This window comes from Eurytemora carolleeae, unplaced genomic scaffold (assembly GCF_000591075.1).
Source record: "Eurytemora carolleeae unplaced genomic scaffold, Eaff_2.0 scaffold368, whole genome shotgun sequence".
Classification (NCBI taxonomy): Eukaryota; Metazoa; Arthropoda; class Copepoda; order Calanoida; family Temoridae; genus Eurytemora; species Eurytemora carolleeae.
Window position 1 is genome coordinate 141003 of NW_019396263.1, and position 21141 is coordinate 162143.

A 21141-nucleotide genomic window follows, 5' to 3' on the forward strand; every position below is an offset into this window, starting at 1 on the left:
CTGCTCAATTGCCGTGTTTCATGTTCATTGGACTGTTAAGAATCATAATTCTAATCCACAGTGTTTTGTGGGTCCAACTGTAATAATTTTGTATTTATTTATACCGAAGGGACTCATTTGTCCTCTAAGTAAACTTTGAAGAAAAACCCAACCTGCCAGAACCCCCAGGCCATTAGATAAGGAGATGTGGGCCTCAGGGTATATAATTAGAAGATTTTTAAAGAACATGGAGAAAGGAACGATCTGGATATTCGTTCCCTCTCTTTTTCGCACATTTCTAATTATTCACTTTCCCTAAGGGAGGGAAGAAAAACTAGCGCCTTGCTGGAAAACAGGAGTGCCAAAAGCCTTGATTACGGAGAAAGAAACGAATAGGATAAGTGGAAAACACAAAGAGCAAGACAAAGGGATGTTCAAAAAGAAAAAAAGGAGAAAAGAAATTGAGCAACTCGAAGTTCTTAATAAAAAGACGGAGATATTTAAGAATCTAAAAGAGAAATTGTGAAAAAATATTTAAAATACAATATTTTTCCTTTTCTTATATAATCTTGATAATTAATTGATGGGAGACTTTTTACCTGATAATTTCTTATGCTGGTTAACACACTCTACTGAACAAGAGATAGTGGAACATCCGGGGCATTTATACTTTCCACTGTCAGAACATACATCACAGTTCTCGAACCCTATTCCCATTCTTTCTGAAAAAATATTAATTCATTCGTCGTGCCTTCTTTGCATTCTTCTTGGCTTGGTTCTGCTGGATTTTCCTCTTGGCGGCAACTTTAGGATGAAGGATTAAAGTTTGTTTTCTGGCGGCAGATCGTTCCCCTCTCTTCTTCGTGATGTCCATCTGGACCTCGAGGAGGGTTCTGGTGTAGACCTCGTCATCCACCTTGGTCTTCACTAGCTCCAGCACCTCATGGGTGTGAGACTTAAGCTCCGGGTTAGAACTAGAACTAGAGATTTCTCTTTGGAGCGGAGGAAGGATAACTCGGAGCAGATCTTCGACCTGGCTCGGCGAGCACTGGAGGCAAACTGCTGCTATATAGTTGAAGATCAAGGTTCGTCTCACAGTGTTCTTCGGAGCAGAGATCAATTCATTGTTGGATATTTTCACAGCCTTTTTCATCACATACTTCAGGGTTAGTTTCTCATCCGTCCTACTGATGATAAGTTTAGTGAGAGCGACAAGATTCTTGACAACCTGTAAACTCGTGTCCTCAGTTACACAGTCGGTTAGGTTCAACTGTTCGAAACTATCTAAGATAATGCTCTTGAGTGTGTCCATGTCGTTGAGCCAGGTTAGCTTCGGGTTCTCCAGGAGTCTGGAGAGGAAGAGTCCAATTAGCTGGGACGAGAGAAGACGAACCCAGGCATGAGGATGGAGCAAACACGAGTGAACCCCAGCACAGATATCACTAGAATTATACCGTTTTTTAAAGAATTGGAAGTTAATTAAAAATACCAGTAAACCCATAATTTTCATTGGAAAAAGGGTGCAAAAAAAGTCATGTAACAGATATATATGCAATAACAGTTCACATTAGTGCAAGTGCAAGTGCAAGTGCAAGTGCAAGTGCAAGTGCAAGTGCAAGTGCAAGTGCAAGTGCAAGTGCAAGTGCAAGTGCAAGTGCAAGTGCCCTTAGTTAATAAGATTTGGTAACTTTGAATATTTCGAAAAATACCTTGATTTCCAAAATATATTCTCTATATCTAATCTTACGATCCTCTGCAGCAAACTCAACGCCTAAATTATTTACAGTTTTTACCTCAAAAATCTTTTACTTTAGCATCTCCTAATATTAAGGAAAAATATTTTCATTTATTATCAGTTGTACTTTGTAAATTGTTACCAACGTTTCACGGTGAATTAAATCTCCCAAAGTTTTGAATTTTATTTCATAAAAATTACTAATATAGGATCCTATCATTTATTAATTTGTAATTATTGCAATAAGAACTGCCTATTCAAAGTAATATTACCTGTATGCAGAGTGAATCCGACCCCCGAAAGAACTCTGGTAGTTTTTCAGAAATTTCGGTCAGTTCAAGCCTCAGAACTTTTATGCCTTCAACACAACCCCAGAGTCAAATTTAGTAATTTCATTTTATGTCCAATTTACACTGTTACCCTTTTTTAACTGCTATGCTTAAAAAATATGATGGATTTATCCATGTTTTCCCATCTCAAATTTATTTACTTTTAATTGCAGTTTTTAATATGTTACTTGAGAATTTATGGAAATCACTTATAATTATGAATCACTTAAATTACGTCGACAGTCCCTTTAATGAAGAAAGAATTATATTTCTAAAACCAGTATTCTGATGGGGTTGTATTCCTAGTGTATCAATGAAAATGACAAGAATCCTACAGGCAAGTTGAGAATGCGCAATATTCTTCCCGCGGAACCAGGTCATCGTGCTCTTCTTTAGTGTTTCAATAGTGGCCTCGGGGAGCACATTCAACAGAGCACTAAGCGTGTTCGCCAGCGCCTTCTTGCACTCTGCGCTCTCCTCGTTGATAAGGAAGGGTGCTATGGAAATAAAGAGGAAGGGGGCATGTGGATTAACCTTATTTCCTGAAAAAATGGGATATCCTTGCAATGTACATTAAAATATTCATGAATTTGATAAAGCTTAATTATCAATTCATCTTTTGTTTTTTGTCCTTAACAAATGTCAAGAAATAGAATACTACCTAATGTGATGATGATTGATCTGATAGCGTCAGCTGCCATAAGCCGGCCAACCTCTACCTCGTAACTGAGCTGCGCCGTATAAACGTCCAGTATTCGTCCCAGTTTCTTTTTTAAGTCGTAGTTAGCAACGTATGTGATAACAGCCATTTTGGCCGATTGCCGAACCTGCTGACTATGCGACTGAATGCTCATTTCGATAAGTTTCATCATTATGTCGTGTAAGTCAGGGGAGACAAGTTTGCGACCAAGAACAGCGGCTAGGAGACCGAAGGCTGTGGTTTGTTTCAACGGATCCAAGACGTCGACAAGGATATAGTCGAAGATCAGCTTCAACTGGTCATCTTTTATTTGTGTCAGTTTTACGTCACGAATGAGAATCACCAGAAGTTTGGAAGCCATCACAACTAAAAAAATATTGCATTGAGACATAACGATAAACGAAGGCTTAGAACATAAACTTGCATATTTCAAGATTTTTGCCTTTTGTTACGCAATTTCGGATTTGGTATTGCTGTATATATTTTAAATTCTAGTTTGTAATGTACAAACAAGTGAAGCCATGGTAGTGCACCTTTTACGTTAACCTTGACAGTATTACCTAAATCATGATTTTCTCCTCTTCCGTCCGTCCCTCCTCCATACTTCTTCAGGAGCCCAAACACCTTGTTGGTCAACTCCATCACGTTCTCGTCGGTCTTAGTCTCCAAGGGTACCTTGACTACCCACTGGAAGCAACGCAGCGAAACCGTCACCACAGAGGAATGAGATGCGCTTAAAAAGTTTGTGAGCACGGGAAAGAACGGACTCAAACGCGCTTGATGCTCCGGATTAGTCGGATCAATGCTGGCGCGCTTCAGCAGGAAGTAGAGAAGGTTCAAACCAAACTCATGAATAACATACTGGCTGGTAGAAGCTGCAGTTTTTGCCACGGCTCCGCCTCTCTTTGGAGCTTTAGGAACTAGGAATGAGTCGGGGATTTCATAAATCGGTTTCGGTTTCTCCTTTTTTACTTTCTGATCCCGTCCTAGCTTGATCTGATCCGTTATCACTCCGAAGATAAACGTCATCGCAAAGATTGGATCAAGCGCTGTGTTGGCTAGTAATCCAAGAACAATATTTCTCATACATTCCTACAACAAACAATAAAGTTTATTTTTATCTTTATTTGAACCAGGTGAGAAATCATGTAAACTTGGTAAAAATCTAGAAAATGACAAAAACCAATAATTTTTAAAGTAAAAATTTGTGCCTTGAGGAAAGAGGAAGAGGTCCTATTATTGTTTGACAGATTAAAGGGACTTTTTTCTCGATTGCCATGTCCGAAAAACGGTAATTTTAATTTTATGAAATATCCATAATTTTCTCATTGAAAATAATTATTCTCAAATGTGGAAATTGTTGGAATAGAACAGCGTTAAAGCTAGAAAAAAGGGTACCATTTTAAATCGGGATAGTCCCTCTTTTTAAATGGACTGTCAATTGAAATTACGAAAGGTTCCGTAAGTTAAGGGAGTGACCAGCAATGTATGGTGATTAAACTGAGTATGCAGCATTGTAGAATTTTTTTTTGTATTCATTTGAGACTTAAGAAACGTTTCCACGGTGTACGATTACTGAGTTTGAGTGCAAAGTCGACCTTTAAAATTATGAATTTGGGTGGACACGTTTCCAGAATCGGTTTTTCTTAAATTATTAAATAACGACGACAAAAAATATAGTTAAATTATACAGTAAACTATTTAGATGTTTAGGAACATATTTCTCAAACGAAATTTGTCAATAAATCAATGCTAGAATCAATTATTTCGTTTTCATCATTATATTGAATTTCTTATTTTCTATGAATTTGTTCGCATATTTCTACAAATTGTTCAAATGTCGTCTTTTCATTAAACATTCCAGAAAATCTGCAGATAATCTTTGAGAATAATGAGAGATTATAGAAACTAATATTAAATAAGATTACTTATTTTCGATAATAAGAGTTAATTTTCATTTTCTCAACCTGTTCCTAAACAACTAATAAGTTTACTGTAGAATTTTCTTTAAATTTTTTGTCGTTGTTTTTAATAATTAAAAAAAAAACAGTTCTGAAAACGTACCCACCCAAATTCAGGATTTTGAACGTCGATTTTGCACTTAAACTCAGTACTCGTACACCGTGGAAACTTTTTATATGTCTCAAATGAATGCTAAAAAAGTTGTCCACAATAATGCATATTCGGTTCAACCACCATACATTGCCGGTCTGCCCCTTTAAGTTATTCCGGTCAGTCCCTTTAAGTTAAGTGAGGAGAAGTGTGTTCACCTTGATTTTGACAATGTTCTTGAAAGCGGAGAGGTTTGAAAGTTTCTCAGAAAAAGGTTTGACAAGTGACATGAGCTCCTGGTTGGAAAGGAACCTGGCGGTGATCTGTAAGGTGTCGTAGGACTTCGTGTTCTTAGCCTCCAGAAGTTTACCTACAGGTGAAAAGTTTCAATTTAAAAACTCAATTATATTTCATTTTAAGTTATTAATGTACGGTTAATTAGTATTAGTTATGAAGTTTTTCGGTATTTAACAGTGGTCTTCATTCTTGAGCATATAAACATCCACCGATTAATCTGAGTAGCCCCACCCCCAATCATAAATACGTATCCAAGTGAGAAAACAGAACTTCATCGAACTATAATATAAAAAAATTCAGTATTCCCCCCCCCCCTTTAATATCCCCTTATGAAGAAAGAAGTTGATATTATTGTATTTGAAGAGTATTTATTATGGGCATAGCCTATCATCACAACAATATTATTATTCTTTATTGCTTAAATAGTCTTATTATTATAAATTAGTATACTTTTAATAGTGCTTTAAATAGGTTTAAACTACTTCTATATTGAAAACCCCAAAAAAGCCCAATAAAACTAAATAAAAAAAACAATAAAACCCAGTGAAACCCATTGGGCTGTTTTTTTGTTTGTTTGTTTTTTAACCGGGTTTTTTCCAACCCTGGTTCTTATTTTAAGTTTTCAATCCATTGTTTAATGTACGTTCTTTCCGTGCGTCCCTAGCAGCGCCTCCTCATTAGATTGGAATAAATGCATGAGAAAAAGTGAGTCCTATTTTTGCAATAAAATGTTAAAAATTATGAACCACCCCCCAATATAATTTAAAAACAAATCTATCAATATATATTCTTCATATCCATTGTTCTAAACTAGTTTGTTTGCATACCTGTAATCTTCTTAACATCCTTCTCTTCAGCTGTAACCCCGAACATCTCAGACAGCGCCAGCTCTGCAAGTTGACCGACAGAACTATCTAGAATATGGGGCCAGTCATTTTACAGAGCTTAAATATCTAACATTCATAAATGATTTAAAATTCAGTGATGGTGATGGACCAAACCTCTGTAGAGTAAAAAAGTAGATGTTAGTTCCACATTTATTCATAAATGACTAATAATCGGATTCAATAACGCGTGCATAACATACTGACAAATCAAATCAATTATTTAAGTCCTAATCTCCTGTCCCAAAATCGAAGGTGACTATTGACTGTACAATATCAGTAATAGACTTTGATTTTACAGTTTGATGAAAAAGAATTAATGATCAGGAGTACCAGTGAAAAGATCTTAAAGCATCTCAATAAAATTTAAACAATTGTCCAAAATTTTTTCTTTTTACAGCGCTATCCAGAATTCATTAATGACGGACGATAATTTGACCTAAATCTAGAGTGGATGACATTATTCTCAGCTTACTATGAAAAAAAGATTTTATCTTAAAATCTGCAAAATATACAAAAGTGGATCATGAGAGTCAAGTTTGGAATTATAATGGAACGTAAAACAACAACTTAAAAAGCAAATTTTTTAAAAAGAAAACATGGTTATATCATTCGTTCTTTATCAGACAAAACTTATAAGGATACCGATGTTACATTCTTTAAATAGAGGGTTGCTTTAAGTTGCAAACAGCTGTTAAAACCCGAAGACAAAGGATAAATTACCTATATCTCCAGAGCTGAAAACTTTAGAATGGGATATCCTTAATCCTGAGCGTATAATTAATCTGGAGATTAAAAATGAGTGGAGAACAAGCAATATTTAATCTCGAGATAAAGAAAAAGAGTGGATTAAGCCTAAATCTCGGTATCCACCATTCTAAAGTTTTCAGCTCAGGTTGGATATGTTACTTCTCCGCCATAAAATTGAGCATATTGTGAATATTAAAGTGTAAGAATAAATTACCTATATCTCCAGGTTGGATTAGAGATTTCTCCGCCATAAAATGGAGCATATTGTGAATACTAAAGTGTAAGAATTATATCTCCAGGTTGGATTAGAGATTTCTCCGCCATAAAATGGAGCATATTGTGAATACTAAAGTGTAAGAATAAATTACCTATATCTCCAGGTTGGATTAGAGATTTCTCCGCCATAAAATGGAGCATATTGTGAATACTGAAGTGTAAGAATAAATTACCTATATCTCCAGGTTGGATTAGAGATTTCTCCGCCATAAAATGGAGCATATTGTGAATAGTGTAAGTCAAGACGTGAACCTGCACAATATAATTTCACAAGAATGAAAATAAGTTAAAGGGAAGATTACGAAAAAACAAGGGGATAAAGATTGAAATGTAAACGACTTGAGATCACAGTTAAGCATGAGAAGAAATAATGGATGAAAGAGATATCTAATATTAAAGTTGAAGAAGAGATCAGGATAAAGGTTCAGAAACTACAGGATCAAGGTTCAAGAAGAGATATACAGTATCAAGGTTCTAGCGGAGATAAAGGATCAAGGTTCAGGAAGAGATAAAGGATCAAGAAGTGATACACGACTATTGAAGATTAAGCTTGAAGAAGAATCAAGGATCAAGCAGAGAAAAAAAACAAAGTTTTAAAAAGAGATGAAGGATCAAGATTTAAAAATAGACGACGGATCAAAGAAGAGGTCAAGGATCAAAGAAGAGATAAAGGATCAGGATTTAAGATCAGATTAGGATCTCAGTTTAGGAAGATATAAGAATTAAGGTTAAAGAAGAGATTAAGGATCAAATATATAATATATAGGACAATTATGATTATACACTCGCTGTATGAATGAAGATCTGAAAGTTTCTCCATCTTGAAAGACCCAACGGAGTTTAAGAAATGCACCCGACTAATCAAAAAGAGTTAAGAAACGAAAGGATGAAGGATCAGGGGTTTAGAATGGGTCAGATATTGAACCCCCTAACCTGGTATCCTCTAGTAAGGAAACTAGAGAGCTCCCGAACCACGAATGATATAAACCGTGCTCCTAGGAGTTCCATCACGGAGCATAGAGTGCTTCTGGCAGCCTCACGGATCTCTACTGCCTTAACAACGAGTAAGATTTGCGGAGTATACAATATGCTCTTACTCAATTATAGAATGATCCTTTATTATTTTACAACATTAAATTTATCAAGTAATTGAAACCGGTTTCGATATAATGGGAATAGAAATATGTTGCACTACATTTTGCATAAAACGTGTACATCAACCTTGTTAGGTACATAAATTGTGCAATTTAAATGTTCTGTAAATTAGATACTATAATTAAGCGTACATGACTTTGGTTTGCATGTCACTTTTTTGAGAATTGTTACAATGTAAACCATTTATTATAGTAAATTGAGTTTGTACATAAAACATATTGCGGTAAATGTTTCAGTACTTTGAACTCGAACATGAAACCTGCCGCAGCACTTTGTACTGATACATAAAAACTCTTGCAACATTGCAGTACTATATGCGTGTACAAAAAGATCTGTTTCTAACCTTGGATCTGAGGAATGATGCAATTTTAGCAATAATCCCCGGAACAGATCTCTCTAGAACCTGTTTAGTGTTTAACTGCAGGATCCGAACTATAGGAACTGCCAGGGGAACTCGTTGGATCAGTTGATCCTCGTCAGACAGGGCAATAGGGCCTTAACAAAAAAACAACCTAAATATCCATGACCTTTAAAATTTAAATACCCCCACCTCTCACTAACTTCTCGCCTTAAATTTTATATTCCCCTTTCATGCAAACTTAAAGTGTAAATTCAACTTAAATCCCTTTATTCTTAAATAAGTTGGGAAAGAAAAAAACTTTTTACTTCAAAATCTTAATAAAACGAACAGCTTCATTTGAAACTTCTCAAATGATTTGTTTCATTCAATTATTATTTCCATTACATTTTTTATAAGAGTGATAATTCCGCAGTCCCCTTTAAGCATACTGGCTGGGGATTACAACTGTTGTCATTGGGTTTACAACTTACAACATTATAGGAGTTACAAGCTAAAACTTTGGGTTCAAGACTATCATGTACATTGTACACTTTGGGATTACAAGGATTACAGCCCTTATAACTATTTTTTGAACCTGTTTGAAAACATGTATGAACTAATTAAAGTTTACATGGAACAGTTTAATTCAAAATTTTACCTTTTGTTTTCCCCGCAAGAGTGCCAGTTAAGTTAGGCAGGAGGGAATTATTGACGGTGAAATGTATTTTTTTTCTTAGTTCTTTTTCCTTCTCCTCCAACCCTTCCTCATTGGGGTTCAGAGAGAAGTGGAAAGCATTCAGTATCTCAGTTGTAATCTTCACCAGCTGTCTCTGATGTGGAGTCTCTTGCTAAAACAAAAATGTTAGGCGCCATTTCATAATTTCCGCCATTTTGTTTTTTACCTTGTTGAAGAGTCCAGTATAGTATTTGATGTAAATTTCGTACTGAGCCCAGGGCAGGGTTTTACAAATAGCTCCGAATAGAACTATTGCTTGCTCCACCAGCTGGGAGTGCTTCACATAGTCGGGGTTGAGCAGGTAGGTGGTGCACAGGGGCAGGATTAATTGGGTCAGGTTTCTCTCGGATAAATACTTCTCATCGTTCTGAAATACAATTTTTAGATAAGAGAATTCAAAGGTTAACTATGATCGTGATTTTTTATTTTTATTTTACCTCTAAGTCTAACTGTTTAGCTAATCGAGTCAGCGCTCTGCCGCGTCGATGAAGCTGAACATGACGAACATTCTCGAAGAAATCTGTATCAATGTCAGCAGAGATAGACAGTTTTGCAAGATCCTTGAGTCTGGAGTTTATATCTTGACAAGACAGCACGAGCTTGTGAAGGACGGAGATAAAGTCACAACGGACCATGTCATCCTTAGACTTGATCCCGCGTTTGATCTGCTCCAAGCAGACCTTGTTGATCATCTTCCTAGCGGAGTCTTGATCCCTCTCCCCAAGTTTCTTGATCCCCTGACACACTGTGACCAAAGTGTCTAAACTGTTGGATCTCAAGGAGGAATCCTTCTCATGCTGTAGGAAGAAACTACAGTTAAAGAATACAGCTCTCAGTTCCTCCAGTGAAAACTCTACATCCTTTCTCAGGTTATCACGGATCTTGATAAACTCATTCATTCTCACTTCAAAGTCTGGCTCTTCAAACCTTTTCCGGTCATAGGCGTTCAGATTTATACAAATATCACACAGAGTTTTTAAAGATTCCTCCTTCTCCGAGAGCTTACACATGAAATTGCTGAGTTCGGTTCTCTCCTGTCTTGTGGCGAGCTTGCTGAAGTATGGGACGGTTAGCTCGACTATACTTTTTAGGTTCTCCAGGGGAACCTTCTCCACTAGGTACTGGGTTATCACGAGAACTTTACAGATAGTTTCAGGTTTCTTGATTGATCCGAGCATGATGAAAAGTTGGTTTAAGAAGTCAGAAGCAACCTCTGGTTTAGATATATGCGGAGCAAGCTGCGTGAGAATATCCAACTTCAATCCAACCTTTTTTAACATCTTCACGTTCTTATTGGACGCTTGGATCCAGGTGTTGAAGTGTATCAGGACTGTGTCCAGCTCTGCTAGTGCAATTTCAATTCCGATCTGATCATAGTTGGTCTCTTCTTCCGTCTCCATGTCATCAACCGGAGTGACGAGGTTGTTGATAACCTCCAGGACGCAGTCAACAACCTTCCCGGCAGTGGTAGGTTTAAGGAGAACCTTGACAACATTCTGAAGTATCCTGGTCCGAAGTTTGGGTTGTTTAACCTGGAGATATCTTCTATACTTCGGCTCCCTGGACCAGCATAGGATCAACTGAAGTAATCCGCTCGGACTATGAATATAGTCCTTGTCAAAGTTTTCCAAGGGTTTCCAAACAAACATCTGAAAAATGGTCGTCTCAGCCTGGGAGGAATATTCGTACTCTGTAAACCTAGAGAAGAAACTTGCAAGCTGAGAATAGATAGCATTTCTCACAGCCTTGTATCCGACAACCTTCCCATGGGTATTATGGTGTGAACTCAAGATAAAACCGATCCAGACAATGGTCTCCAGGATGTAATCCAGGTTCTTCACCATCAACTTCCCCAGCTTATTGATCACGGACTGAATCATCTCTACACTGGCCTGAATCATCTTTATACTCTTCTCTGGGGCCTTCCCACCCTGGAGAATATACTCATACACGTTCTGCCCTTCCTTGATCCCCGACCCACTGTATAACTCCGTGTAGACTAGATCTAGGAAGTATCGAATGTGCGCCTCGGATAGATCCATCAGATGATGAAGGATTAGAGTTCGACGCGACGATACTGCACCTTTGCCCCCGTCCTTCTTTCCCTTCTTAACGGCACGCATGCGCCCATAGAGGATTCTTAGTACTACCGGGATAACTTGGTCTCTGTGTTCCTGCTTGATTTCAGAACTCTCTTCTCCTAAAGGGAACCCCACCAGTTCACTTTTAAAATCCTTGTCATCCAGCAGTTTCAATAAGTTATCCTAAACAAAACAGAAATTTCAAGTTTTGATTGTTTTTCAATCGCAACAGAAAAATTTAAACTTTTAAGGGCTTTTACGGTTTCTTTTTGTGAAGATACAGTGAGACTCATAGAAGACGACATTCAAGCAATCTTGTGTGTACTTTATGTTGCTATAAAGCAACCTAGGTTTACCAGTTGCTTGAAAACAATTTATTAAGGTAAATGGGTCAGTTTAAACTCCACGATTGCTGTGCTTTATGTTTTTATCCTTAAAATCAAAACTTGAGTCTAGCAGTCGTCTTTCGTTAATTCACGGTTTTATGAAACTCCCTGTAAACAATAATTGTTTACAGGCAACCAATCTTTTTGTTGCAAAATACCAGAAATACAGGCAATCCTTTCTTCAAATTTATAATTTCAGAGTCAATAATTTTTTCACTTAGTGAAAATTTAACCAGATCTTAATTTACCGGATATTAAAAATAACTGAGGTTATTTTGTGTTTTTTTTTCAATATTAAATCATATCATAAAATGAAAAGAATGTTTAAAAAATTGTCTCACCTTATATGGTAGAATAAACTTGAGTTTGAAAGCAATGAGTATCTCTAGAGCTATCCTCTGTACCGGAGCTACACGATGGCTGAGGAGCTCGTCTACTTTGCTCTTCACCTCATCTACTCGATGTAAACTCTTCAAATCCTAGAAACGTCAAAGTTGGCATAAAAAAATGCAGGAAAAACTTCCGATGAATATATTGAAATGTTCATAAGATTCATAATTTAATCGGGAAATAAGGTTTAGCATAAAAAATATTAATCAAAAGGTGGTTTACAGCATTATATCTGACTTGATCATAAATTTATTATGTGTGCATTCATAACAACTGAGCTGAAAACTTTAGAATGAGATATCCTTAATCCCGATTACTAAATCTGAGTATCCAATGGACACACTTTGGATTTTCTTCTTAAACCACTCTTTCTTGGATATAGCAGAGAAAAATCAAAAACCGGTTTTTTAAATTAGCGAGTCCCTCCCGTTTCTGTTTAGTTATCTTCAATGGCGCGCAAAATTTCAAATTTATCGGGTTCTGATATGCGACTCTGATTGGTTGAATTTTATACACTTTTTAGGACACAAGTACAAGATTAGGTTCGTCTCGATATTAAGAAAAAGAGAAGATCAAGCATTAATTTCAATATCTACCATTCTAAAGTTTTCAGCTCAGAATAAAGAAATTGAGCTTTTGCAACAATCTCTTATTTTTTAATCCCATTATCTTCGCAATCCAATGTCTTAAGCCAAAGATATTTCACTTTATGATTTCCGTTAGATCAAATAGTCTAAGTGTTAAATATGAAAGGTTTGTACCATCAGGTTGCAAAGAGATATAGAAACTAAGAAAATTTATGTTAGTGGTAAAATCTCAGTTCCTTTGTAATTAAAGCAGAGAAGCGAACAGCAAAACAAAACAAAATAACTAAGGTTGACTTGGATTTTTCGTTTAACACTATGATGAACAATGATGGCCAGAACTATAGTGAACTAATATCATTTACAGTTAAATCAAGAAATTCTCATTATACTCCAATAGGAGTCCTGAGAATCAATACCACATAAACATAAACTAACAGCTTCTTCCTGACTGAATATATCAGCTTATTAGCTGAAGGACCCGGGTTGCCCGTGAAAAAAATGTTTTTAAATTTTTTTTTTTTAAATTCCGATTTTTGTATAGCCAATAACACTCCCCGGCCACCCCTGAGGGTCTACAAAAAAAAATTCAGCCCAATCGGTCCAGCCGTTTGACCGGCTATAGGCAACATATATATATACGAATTTCTTGTTTTATTATATAGATCAAATATAATTAAATCGTCATAATAATCCAACATGGGTAAAAAAAAATAATTCATTTTCTCTGAAAAAAGTTCAAATTTAAGAGGAAGAAAACACAAGTTAGAAAAAAATATGAGTACTTGAAAAATATCAGGAAAAAAGTTCAAAAATAAATCCCTACCTTGAAGGAAGTGAAAACGTTAAGATGTGCGATGAGAGAGTTGATTGTAGAGTTGATTACTTCTTTATGATTTAACCAAACATCACGGTTATCCGACAATCCTCTTCAAATACAATAATATTAAAGACTAAATGAGGTGCCCGGCGTTGCCTGTGGAATTAAAAAAAAATTATTGGGGAAAAAATAAATTAGAATTTGTGTTACCCCCGGGATACGCCTGGGTGCCCTCAAAAAATTTCAGTCCATTCGGTCCAGCCGTTTGGCCGGCAATTTGGAACATATAAACGAATGTATTTTTTAATTATATAGATAATCACGAGCTGGAAACTTTAAAATTAAATGTAGTTTAGACTTAATCAATGAAAGTTGGGAGCTGAGAATTTCTATTCAAGATGAAGAAAAGTCAGCAAAAGGATCCACGTTTCCATGCGAGAATCTACAAGTTTCAAAAAGAACCCAAAGGACTTTTTAAAATTAATTTATTTACAATATACATTTGGAAAAATGAATAGGCACAGAATTTCTTCTGGAAATGTTTAAATATTCAAGTTTAAAGAACTTACACGTTATTTCAAAGGTTTGTACCTGATGGTTTTATATTCTACCGTGCAGAAATTATCCAAGAACAAGGAAACAAGGTCACGATTCTTTGCTTCAGATACATCAGAGAACTTGTTCAAGAGACCCCAGAGCTGGTTTCTGTACTAAATATAGGAGATTATATCAGGGTTCCTAGGCTCAGATACATCAGAGAACTTGTTCAAAAGACACCAGAGTTGGTTCCTGAACTAAATATAGGAGATTAGATCAGGGTTCCTAGGTTCAGATATATAGGAGAACTTGTTCAAGATACCCCAGAGCTGGTTCCTGTTCTAAATATAGGAGCTTAGATCAGGGTTCCAATGTTCAGATATATCGGAGAACTTGTTCAAGAGACCGCAGACTGATTTCTGAATTAAATTTAAGAGCTTAGATCAGATCCTAGGTTCAGATTTACCGGAGAATTTGTCAAGAAACTCCAGAGCTAATTCTTGAACAAAATATAGAAGATTAGATCAGGGTTCAAAGGTTCAGATATATCGGAGAACTTTCTCAATAGATACTAGAGCTGGTTCCTGTTTCAAATATAGAAGATTATATCAGGATTCCTAGGTTCAGAAATATTAAAGAATATCTCAATAGACCGCAGGATCGATCAGATTTATAATATCCTTGCAAGGAGAAGTTCCCGTCCTTTCCCATAATTTCCTGTAAATAAATCAATTTCTATTGCATTTCTCCTACCTTGATATAATCTACCCTCTTGCTAGCCTCATTACTCCGGGAAAAGGATCCGTCCTGCAGCTCCCGGAGATAGGTTTGAATATCCTGATCTGCTGAGAGCAGCTTTGCTCCGAAGATATTCCAGAAATGTTCTCTCTTGATATAGTTTCCATATCCGGCCACCAGACTTTGTACAGGCACCCAGAGCAGGGTGAAATTGGTGTACAGACAACCTGGGAGTAAAATAAATACATAAATAGAAACCAGAGATTTGATATTTAAAAATAAAGCCTGGTCTTGTTCAGAAAGGTAGAATTTACATAGTTCTACCGAGAAAGAGTTCCTTGGGTGTAATGGGCTGTAAAGTAACTAAGGTTATTACTTCGGTTTACTTTTTTTAAATACCAACTTACATGTTAATTGTAGATGATGTATCGAAAAATAAACTATAATTTTCAAATTTCAATCTGGCGATCAGAACACTGCTTTTAACCCCATATCAAAATATTTTATGATAAATATCATTAACATCTCTAAATCACTTACCTAATAAATATCGGAGAGGCATAGTATTCAATCGTTCATCATTTCTAAACAAAATGGTATTAAAAGGCAATTTACCAATAAAGAAAATATACAAAATTAAATTAAGAACGATAATTAACAAACTAATAAAACAAATATAATAATCCAAAGTATACAAAAACGTCATCGATTTTTTTCCAATTGTTTTTTTTATACCTGATACTTGAGTGTAATCTTTCCGCTTCTACTCTCTGGAGAAGGTTCAGTTTCTTCTTATACTCGGACAGATTCTCCGGGGTCCGTTCTGCAGCTAGCATCGTCTCAACCAGGTTCAGGACAGAGAGATAGTTCTCCTCCGGGACCTTGGTGTACTTCTCCCCTAGACTGGAGAGGATGAGGGAGAGACTGTGCAGGGTGAGTTGTCTCACCTGAGGTCTTGGGTCAGATAAAAGAGGAAGGAGACGGGTTATAATTAGCTCCAATGTTTCCGAACTCAGTCTACAAGTCTCTGTCCAAGATTCACAAGTCAGAGCAAAGTTGAAAAGTTTTAGAATATCTCTGTTTGGATCTTCTAGAAACAGCTCAGCAATACTAGCTACGTCGAAGTACTCTACCACGGTCTTGGGACAAGAGAGAGAGGAGACAGCTTGCAGGGCCAGGGGTAAAACAGGAACTAGAGACCAATCCTTTTTTGCCAAAACCTGCCGGGATAGTGTCGTGATTTTCTTAAGAACTTTCTCACTGCTGATAGGACGGATAGAAGAGCAGATGACTAGAGCGTGTTTAATCGTCTCCGCTGAGTAATGCTGGTCAATCTTATCCAGGCACAGTGTTGGGAAAAGATCCTCGGTTTTTATCTTCCTCAGTGCAGGAACAAGCTGAAGATCAATGGAGAAGCTTGAGTAAGATTCCATTTCGGATCCATTTTCACAAGCAGGATTTCTCTGCAACAGAATTGCAGCAAGATGGGCTGATAGAGGTTCAAAGTTCTCTTTTATCTCTCTCTGGACAAATGAAAGATAGGGTTTTATTAGATAACGGTCGAAAATGGATTCATCGTCGAACTGGGAGACAAAATCCATTTTTTGTTGATTGGAAAATCCGGTTTCAAGAACTAAACAAACTGTTTCCCGAACCTGATCTTCAGTTTTAACGATCTTCTCAGATTCTACCACAGACTTGATGCAGTTCATTAATTCGTCCGACGCACAGCCTTTCTTCACCAATCCGTTAAAAAAGCAGAGCAGAGATTTGAAATCTTTAATCAATCTACCCTGTTTATTAGTTATTAAGATTTCTAAGCATTCAAGAATAATGTTTGTCTGAACATCTTGACCAGCTTTTGATAATTCTATTTCCTCATTGGATATCTCGGAGGTTTTATTTATATTCTCCATGGTTTCATCCACCTTCTCCAGGGTAATCCTGAGTATAGGATCTACGTTTTCTGGACCGGTGTGATCACAGCTAAATTGGAAAATGTTTTTCAAAATTTCGTTGAAATCTCCCGGAAGTAGTCGAAGGAAAATCCGCCAAGACGGCTCCAGATTGTTGTTGAATTGCGCATTAACCGTCTTGATGCTCTCAAAAAATAGTTTGGCAACCGCCACGTGGTCAGTAGTTCCAGTCATCTGTTTTTAGAGTTATTTAAAAATTCATTTTCAATGCATATGGGGTAGAATTTCCCTTTAAAAGATATACTTTTTTCTGAATATGATTGATAATAGTAAGTTTTGTTAAATGGTTTTGGTTTGCACTTTTCATCGAGGAAATAGTCAAAAATGTGCTTGCAAGCTTGAATCCCACTGTGTACTGTTTAGGAGGGGGGGGGGGGGGGGGGGAATGGCTTAAAGCTCATCTAAGATTAATCTGGGTGAATACTGATCATTGTTATGTACAGTGTGAAATGAAATGAAAAAGATCGTGAAAGACCCCCACCGATTCAACCTGGCACTGTACATCCATTAAACCCAAAAAATGCCACTAGATCTTGAAATAACTCTTTCCTGTGTGAGAATAAATTTGCAAAAATTTTCTTTGTCTCTGGATTTTCTGATGAGAAAAGAGACGGTTTCGGCTCCAAGATATCTTAACAGAAAGACAAATATTTAAGAGCTAAGTCGAGAAAAAGAAAACAGAAAAATTAATGCCAAAAAAGGAAACCAGTCAATGGAAAAGAATAAGCAGGCTTAAAAAAAAAATATTTAAGAGAATGAAAATGAGCGAACGAATAGAGAAAAAAGTAAAAAAATTAACTTGAGATAGCTTGGAAGAGTTCAGAGATAAAAAATATTTTAATTAAACATTCTGAAGAAAGTGAAGACAAAAAATAACTAAAATAATTTTAAGAAAAAGATGAAAATTAATTCTCTAACCTGATGTAGTCTGGTTGCTTGAGCTCGAATAGGTTCTTGAAATACCCGTAGACCTGTTCCAGGTTCGAGCTGATGGGTCTCCACAGTATTTTGAGTAAATGTCCCAGGCACCTGAAGGCCCATTTGATCACGTTGGCATCCTGAACCTTAAGCGTGGTGCTGGTGATCAGCTCGACAAAGATCTCCAGGTTGGGGTAGAACTCATGCTGCAGATCAGTGGCTAATCCTAAACACGTTACGTCTAAAAATCAAATATTTGTTGTCTCTTCCAGTTAGATAATTTACTCTTGACAGAAATAAGACTTATTTTGAACTAAACTTTTTTCTAAAACACTGCTATTAAAATAGTATTTGTTGTTAACACACTAAAAAGAACAATGTACCTGCAATAAGCTCCAGTATTGGCTGAACGCTGAGCGGAGTACTATCTTTTAACCCATCCCGGAGTATTTCAACTATACTGCTCTGACTGAAGATAACCTAAAGAAAAAATATGTCGGCAATGGAGGAACACAATCAGTTGAAAGATTTTACAAAGTCTTGGGAAGCATTTGTTCTAATTGACAGGATATGTCGACATAATTTTAACAACAGAGGACCATGTCCGATTTACAACTGTAACCTCGACAAATTTTGTATGAGCAAAAGTTATAAAGATTTTCTAGTTTTTCTGTTTGATAATTTCCAATTGCAAATTTGTGCGACAGAGAAGAAATTAAATTATCATTTTATAACGACCAATTCGACATTGTTGACAATATAAGCCATAGTGTTATTTGATATTGCACTTCATGATTCAGGGTCAAAATGGAACACCCTATTGGACATATAACTAACTCTTTAAATAGGAGGTACTTAAAGTTTAGATTCTGTAATAAAAGAATACCTGTGGCAAAGTAACGAATTGGTTTAATTTCTTCACAATTTCTGTAAACTCTGCGGTCAGGTTTAACTCTCTCCAATGCTCGAAGGTTTCACGGAATACACTAGTTTTCAACTCGTCAGAAACCTATTTAAAAAAACCAATTAGATTTTTTAAGACCCAAAATTTTTCTCGGCTGAGTCTTCCGACTTTTTGTCGTAAATTTTGTGAACAAAAAATTATTATCTTTTTGAAGCTCTTCTTGGAAAATTCTATTTATCGACGTTTTATTCTTTTTTCATTTTTTGAAGGTAAGACAATTAAACAATTGAAAATAAGCAGAAATAAAACATAGTTTCCCCTAAAAAATGTCATTTTGTACCTTTGTAAGATTAGCTGCCCCCGCCAGTTGATAAACAATACTGTAATCAACACTAGCAATCTGATCAGCAAAGTTCTCAAATCTGAAAGCTTTTCGAGGTTTAGCCTCTTCATCAGGGTTCCTAGAAAAAAACCATTAATACTAAAAATTAAAAGCGCTTCGCAACAGTTTAGGAAATATTTTATTAATATTCCTGAAGATATGAAATCAATTTATGAAAACATAAACTTACTTTTTCCCGCTAGTTTTCTTCTTAAATTCATTTCGTTTCCTTTTTTGAATATCTAAAAACGATTTCTTCACTTTCTTCTTCCCAGACACCCTTCCCTTCTTCATTTTACCCATTTTTAAACCTGAAATAATGAAAATGCGAAGCGTCCTATCTAGAAAATTTGCCCTTGGAGTTGGGCTGCCGGAAAATTTTCGTCTTCTTGTAGTTGTTGTCGCCTTTTCCTTGTCTTGCCCGACCCTTCTTACTCGGTGCCACACCGATATCAATGTGAGGTGGAACTACAAACCCGTAGGAGTTACCAACGGCCTTCAAGTCTAGAATAAACATTAAATCATGAAAAAGTTAAATAACTCTGTGTCAACACTCAACATGTGTCTTGTGAGTAATAAAGGTATTTGATGCAGTTTTTGTATTGGCATATGATGCGGCAACTTTACGGCATATGTAGCCTCGTTTGATGTTGAATTTGTCACGTGTTTGTTGTTGTATTTGGTAAAATATTTGTTGTCATCTTTGTTGTAACTATTGCGGTATTAGTTGAGATACTTTATATAGTATTCGATCCAATAATTGGTGTGGTATTTGTTAAGAATTGAGATAGTTATTGTCATATTTGTTGCACTGTTGTATCCGATTTCACATTTGTATTTGCCGTTGATATTTGTTGGTATTTGCAGTGACTTTTGGTGTATTTATAAATAGTTCTTAATTTAAAAACTGACCTAGATTTTGGACGTCGTATATATGTTTGAGAGAATGGGATTCGTAGGCTCTCACGTACGCTTTGTATGCTTCCTTAGCACTCAAATTTAAGAAATAGTTCTTGGAGATTAGTTTCTCCAACTGAGCCTAAACAGAAATTAATATTATCAAAAAATAGGAAACTAAATAACATTTTATTCGAATCATCTGTTTAAATCAAAGATTTAGTCAAATTAGTAAGAAGAATAAATTTCCCTGTCAAATCCATTTCTGTTTCTATCTAATATCTATCTATCTATATATCTAAAATAATTTTCATCTATCTATCTATTATGTCGCGTCTGCACCCTCTAGGGACTACAGAAACCCACCCCTCAGACTAATACCGTTTGTATACGCATAAAAATTAATTCATGTATGTGAACATAATAGATCTTTTTTTAGAAAGGTCAGGGTTCTCCAAATCTTTCTCTTGATACTCCTGATATGTCTGATTAATCATGGTACCCTTTAAACTTTTGTCAGAACTATTGGAGATATTCTTATTTGAAAAATGAGTTATTAATAGTTGCTTTACATAAGTGATTTGCCTGTTTTTGCAATCATGTAATTGAAAACTAAGGGACACTTCAAATTACATTAACAGTCCCTTTAAACCCTTTAAAGGTGGAGGAGGGGGATTTCCGGATTGTGTAAATTTGTTACCTGAATATTTGCAACCTTGTTCCATGAGAACTCAAACTCGTTAAGAGGAACATTGGCCTGTTTGAGGTACCTCAGGAACCCCAACTCCTCAGGACGCAGGATCATAAGGGCGTGTCCCTGTCCACCCTCTCCTCTAGCAGTTCGACCAACTCTACAACCAAAAAAATGATTATTCAACAATCTCATCTACAATCTATATAAATATACTTTGCTTGCTTGTTTGTTTGTATCCAATGGATGTAAAAAGGCTATCGGACCCAAATTTTTTGTATAAAGGTTTTCGGATGTTCAAAGCAAAAAAGTTGATAAATCCGCGAATTTTTTGTTGTTTTATTGATAATTTAAAAACAAAATTGCCGCAGTTGGAGCGACAAATAATAGTTTAAATCTAAGACATGCGCTTTAGCATAGTTAATGAATAGATAAAAGTAATTTTAGTTTTACCTGTGAATATACTCTTTAGGATCATCTGGGGGATCGAACTGGACAATCCAATCCACGTCAGGGATATCCAAACCTGCACAAAACCATCAAAATAATAAAACTACAAAGGGGATGGTGGAGTTGGCACATTTTATGTAGGGGGGGGGGGCCT

At 36.1% G+C, this 21141-nt stretch overlaps 3 protein-coding genes across 4 annotated transcripts in view; all 3 read right to left on the minus strand.

Annotated features, from left to right (window-relative positions):
• LOC111699624 (box C/D snoRNA protein 1) overlaps positions 1–721 on the minus strand; it is a 3746-nt gene extending 3025 nt beyond the window's left edge. Inside the window, exon 1 of the mRNA XM_023470342.1 lies at positions 579–721. Coding sequence (XP_023326110.1) covers positions 579–696 — 118 coding nt within the window. The 5' untranslated portion in view covers positions 697–721. The remainder of the gene's footprint in view (positions 1–578) is intronic.
• LOC111699619 (small subunit processome component 20 homolog) lies at positions 699–19281 on the minus strand. Of its 2 annotated transcripts, none has more exons than XM_023470334.1 (26): positions 19140–19281; positions 18908–19028; positions 18550–18672; positions 18047–18143; positions 17664–17889; positions 17295–17376; positions 15505–16919; positions 15310–15353; positions 14785–14996; positions 14086–14204; positions 13501–13603; positions 12042–12179; positions 9679–11497; positions 9400–9602; positions 9156–9345; positions 8501–8652; positions 7936–8055; positions 7176–7254; positions 5920–6006; positions 5014–5165; positions 3304–3835; positions 2705–3109; positions 2346–2585; positions 1987–2072; positions 1689–1750; positions 699–1421 (listed from the first exon to the last, which is right to left on the minus strand). In XM_023470334.1, exons 1-26 carry the CDS (start codon positions 19250–19252, stop codon positions 713–715), a joined length of 7629 nt encoding a protein of 2542 aa, XP_023326102.1. In that variant the 5' UTR covers positions 19253–19281; the 3' UTR covers positions 699–712. The 2 variants fall into 2 exon arrangements, with proteins under 2 accessions (XP_023326102.1, XP_023326101.1); XM_023470333.1 differs by having other exon boundaries at positions 9400–9600; positions 9671–11497.
• The window catches only part of LOC111699623 (ATP-dependent RNA helicase HAS1-like), an 8067-nt gene continuing 6186 nt past the window's right edge, over positions 19261–21141 (minus strand). The window contains exons 11-14 of the mRNA XM_023470341.1: positions 20991–21063; positions 20547–20697; positions 19862–19988; positions 19261–19453 (exon numbers count right to left, since the gene is read on the minus strand). Coding sequence (XP_023326109.1) covers positions 19287–19453; positions 19862–19988; positions 20547–20697; positions 20991–21063 — 518 coding nt within the window. The 3' untranslated portion in view covers positions 19261–19286. The remainder of the gene's footprint in view (positions 19454–19861; positions 19989–20546; positions 20698–20990; positions 21064–21141) is intronic.

Excerpts from the sequence above, each read along its gene's own strand:
- LOC111699619 (XM_023470333.1), bottom strand. The coding sequence starts at position 19,252 with ATGGGTAAAATGAAGAAGGGAAGGGTGTCTGGGAAGAAGAAAGTGAAG. Across the intron at positions 11,498-12,041 it reads AGTTTATTCTACCATATAAG|GATAACTTATTGAAACTGCT; the intron begins GTGAGACAATTT and ends TGTTTTGTTTAG. Across the intron at positions 9,346-9,399 it reads ATACTGGACTCTTCAACAAG|CAAGAGACTCCACATCAGAG; the intron begins GTAAAAAACAAA and ends TTTTTGTTTTAG.